The sequence below is a fragment of the Dysidea avara genome, chromosome 9, assembly GCF_963678975.1.
Source record: "Dysidea avara chromosome 9, odDysAvar1.4, whole genome shotgun sequence".
NCBI lineage: Eukaryota > Metazoa > Porifera > Demospongiae > Dictyoceratida > Dysideidae > Dysidea > Dysidea avara.
This window is the reverse complement of record NC_089280.1, coordinates 15,149,648-15,152,912: the sequence shown is the minus strand read 5'-3', so window position 1 is coordinate 15,152,912 and position 3,265 is coordinate 15,149,648. Positions and strand designations below refer to the sequence as shown.

Sequence of the window (3,265 nt, the reverse complement as noted above, 5' to 3'; positions counted from 1 at the left end):
CGTGAGCTACATACATTTACTGCACTCAAAGAGTTCATAATTTATATACATGTACATAGTATGAACTCTTGGTAGTATTCGAGGTATGCTAGTCTCGTTTATGGACATTAAAGGGGAGAATAATATCTATCTCTCATTCCAGCCCAGTGGCCACTCTCTAATGGTACTCCGGTAGCTATCTGTGAATGGATCAATCATGAACTACAAAACGCAGTTTAAAACCCATGTGTTTGAAGAAGACCAGGCATATTGGAAATCTGGTACTGTGGTACCATCATAGAACCAGTCTCCGAGCTGTTATAATCTTTGGGAGATGAAGTCCTGGATAAAATGCTGACTAGTGACCTCCTATATATAGCAGATATGATCTACATCACTCAAAGGGGAGCCAACACACTGCAAATCTCACAAATGGTCAGATAAGCAGTGCACATCTCCAGAGTCAACACACAGCACACTTCACTGATGTGCTAAGTAGCAAAATGTTAGTGATCACTTATGACCTTGTTGATTTTACTGTCCATTTTGGTAACTGGGTAAGTCTATTTGAAGATTGATCATATTATCAGTACAATTAAACCAAGATGACAGTGTAGCTAATTAACATGCAACCACTTTCATGTAACTAGATTATGTTGATTCTCATGCATTTTATGCTCTAGGCAATATATATACCACATCTTTACATGAATATCATACTTAGGAAGCCCTGCATCACAGAATATTCTGATGGATCAGGTTACCTCTAATAGGTGGTACATGATAAACAGTTTCAATTTTGCACTTCAAAGGATAAGAGGGCTAGCTGTGTTAATTATCAATTTAAAAATAATTAATATTGATATATACTGAACTTTTTTTTATTACCATATACTTTGCCAATAAATTTACTAAATATCATACCATCAAGAGTTAATACCATGATCTCATAATAAACCTGTACATAAGTCCAAAACATTGAGTTGCAATAAATAATATGTGACATTCAGCATAAAAGGAAAATAAGTCTGTGAAACTTAATTGATGCGTATGGAAGTACAAGTTAATGACCCATCTGCTTTAGAAAATTCACTGTTTGGTAGCTCAACTTTAGGATATCTGTTATAATTTTCCCACACGTGATAGCTATTTGGATATTCCTCTTGTGGAACATGGAAAATAGTACCATTGATGAACAAGCAGTTGGCAGCATTTTCATCTGGAAATGATAGTCGGTCATATTTGTAATGTGCCTTCCTTTCTATTTCATCCCAAGCTTGTCGTCCAGCTGGAGTGTCACCAATTGCAATCACTCCCACACCAGCCATGGAACTCATGCTCTTGAGGTGAAGTACTTCTGATTGAATTGTAATGGCTGTGACTGGGTAATCACGAAACACTTGGGCAAAGGCTTCAATGGCTTCCTGTAGAATGTATTATACACTAAAAATAAGTTTTACAGTTTACAGAATTACACAGTGGTAGTAATTTGAACAGAGTATATTGATTTTAGGATATTCATGCACAATTTGAATGCTGGTTACTATAACAACCAAGAGTGAGAGGGTGGCTTCTGATGCGTGACTTTGCAACAATAGCAGTGTTTATTAAGAATGATAAACTTTCTTCAATACTTCCACCTGGCTTAAAACATGTAACTCTTATTCAAAGGGGGTCATTACTATGGTACGTGGTAACGCATTACAAATTCTACAGTGATATCCTTAGTGATGTTGGCAATTTTCACAAACAACAAAAGGTTGACAAGTAAATAAATAAATAACTCGTTAATAAAAATTTTATACTGACCAGCATGCAGAGGTCATGCTCATTTCATCATTGTAGTCTAGTTACTAATTGCAGGTGGCTTATATAGTTAACCAGCAATCCATTAGCAACCAATTAAATTACCAACAAACCACAAACCACATCACAAAAGAGTGTTAAAAGTTTTGATTAGGTTGGATTGAACAGCTACACAATTACACCTCTACATGGGTATAAATTTAACACTTTGGGTTGTCTACTAGTGTAAGGTATTTTATTTCTGACACATGGACTAATTGCCTCACAAATGTTGGCAATTTGAAACTCAAAAAGGGTATAATACCTTATTTGTACGCCGTGATAATCCAATTAGAAATTCTTTGCCAGTAAACAGTACATCTCCACCATCCATTGTAGCTGTTGGAGACAGTTTGCTTAGTTCCACTATGTGTAAATCCAAAGACTCTAGCACGCCCCTTATGTTTTGTGGCTCCCCTATCCGTGACGGATGACCAATTTTTGTCAGCAGTGCTGTGCCATCGAATACAACTGCCGGGTCTTCCACAAACACGCTATCGGGATAATTTTCATCTTCTGGAGTGTACACAATGTCTTGTACAAGTTGCTTGACTTTCCAAGCGTAGTTCGCGTGTTGATAGCGTGCCTTCACCAAACTTATTGGCTCATCGGGTTCATGTACTCTCAATGAATTTTTAACAAAGGAAGAGGGCACACCAGAAACAATTACTTTGTCGTAGTAAAAATGTTCTAAAGGGTCCTCTTGCATCAACCTACCAGTAGAAGTTCCAGAACGGCATCTTTTGAAAGACAACTGCAACGTGGTTGTCCTCAGAATTCGCCTTGACAACGTAGATAACATGTTGTTCAAATATCGAACACTATCAAAGTAAATCAGTTAACAGCAGTTATATTTCAACACCTCAATAAACTGGGGTGTGTCAGAGGTCTGATCTAACATCTCCCTTACTGCTCGGACTGTTTTTATACTCACACAATCACGTGATCTGATGACAAATGGCGCGCCCGACCTCTGGTATCACATGAAAATGAAGGTGAGACCTTTGGGATTACGTAGAACCCACATGACATAACCTCAAGTAACGAGCCAACTCAGGAATCTAATTATACCACCAGATTACCTTGACAAAAACCATTGACTAAAATATAGCTTGAATGCCTGGTGTAGCAGTAAAGTCTTGTTTTGCTTGCCGTTACTATAAAAACTACTGAGTGGTTCAGCCATCACGCTTCAGTGGTAGCTAGAGGAAACAAGGACATCATTGATTAAGGCCAAATTATTAGTTTCTCATCCTCCTCATATTACAGTGGAACCTCTCTATTCAGTGTGGACTTTTTGGGACCCAGAATTCTACTTTTTGGTAAAAAATCTACTAATCAGACCTGTTGGGACCAAAATTTTTGTCCTTATTATGGAGGTTTTTTCTATTGTGTCCTTAATTTGGGGAGTTTGTTAAGAGAGGTTCCACTGTAAGGTGTT

The 3,265-nt window shown here is 37.6% G+C and overlaps 1 protein-coding gene across 1 annotated transcript; it reads right to left on the bottom strand.

Annotated features, from left to right (window-relative positions):
• Nucleotides 1–907: 907 nt before the first annotated feature.
• LOC136265759 (N(G),N(G)-dimethylarginine dimethylaminohydrolase 1-like) lies at nt 908–2,784 on the bottom strand. Its single transcript, XM_066060672.1, has 2 exons — nt 2,090–2,784; nt 908–1,403 (listed from the first exon to the last, which is right to left on the bottom strand). The coding sequence occupies exons 1-2, from the start codon at nt 2,624–2,626 to the stop codon at nt 1,017–1,019; spliced, it is 924 nt and encodes a 307-aa protein (XP_065916744.1). The 5' UTR covers nt 2,627–2,784; the 3' UTR covers nt 908–1,016.
• Between the last annotated feature and the right edge of the window lie 481 nt (nt 2,785–3,265).

Excerpts from the sequence above, each read along its gene's own strand:
- LOC136265759 (XM_066060672.1), bottom strand. The coding sequence starts at position 2,626 with ATGTTATCTACGTTGTCAAGGCGAATTCTGAGGACAACCACGTTGCAG. Across the intron at positions 1,404-2,089 it reads TATCACGGCGTACAAATAAG|GAAGCCATTGAAGCCTTTGC; the intron begins GTATTATACCCT and ends TACATTCTACAG.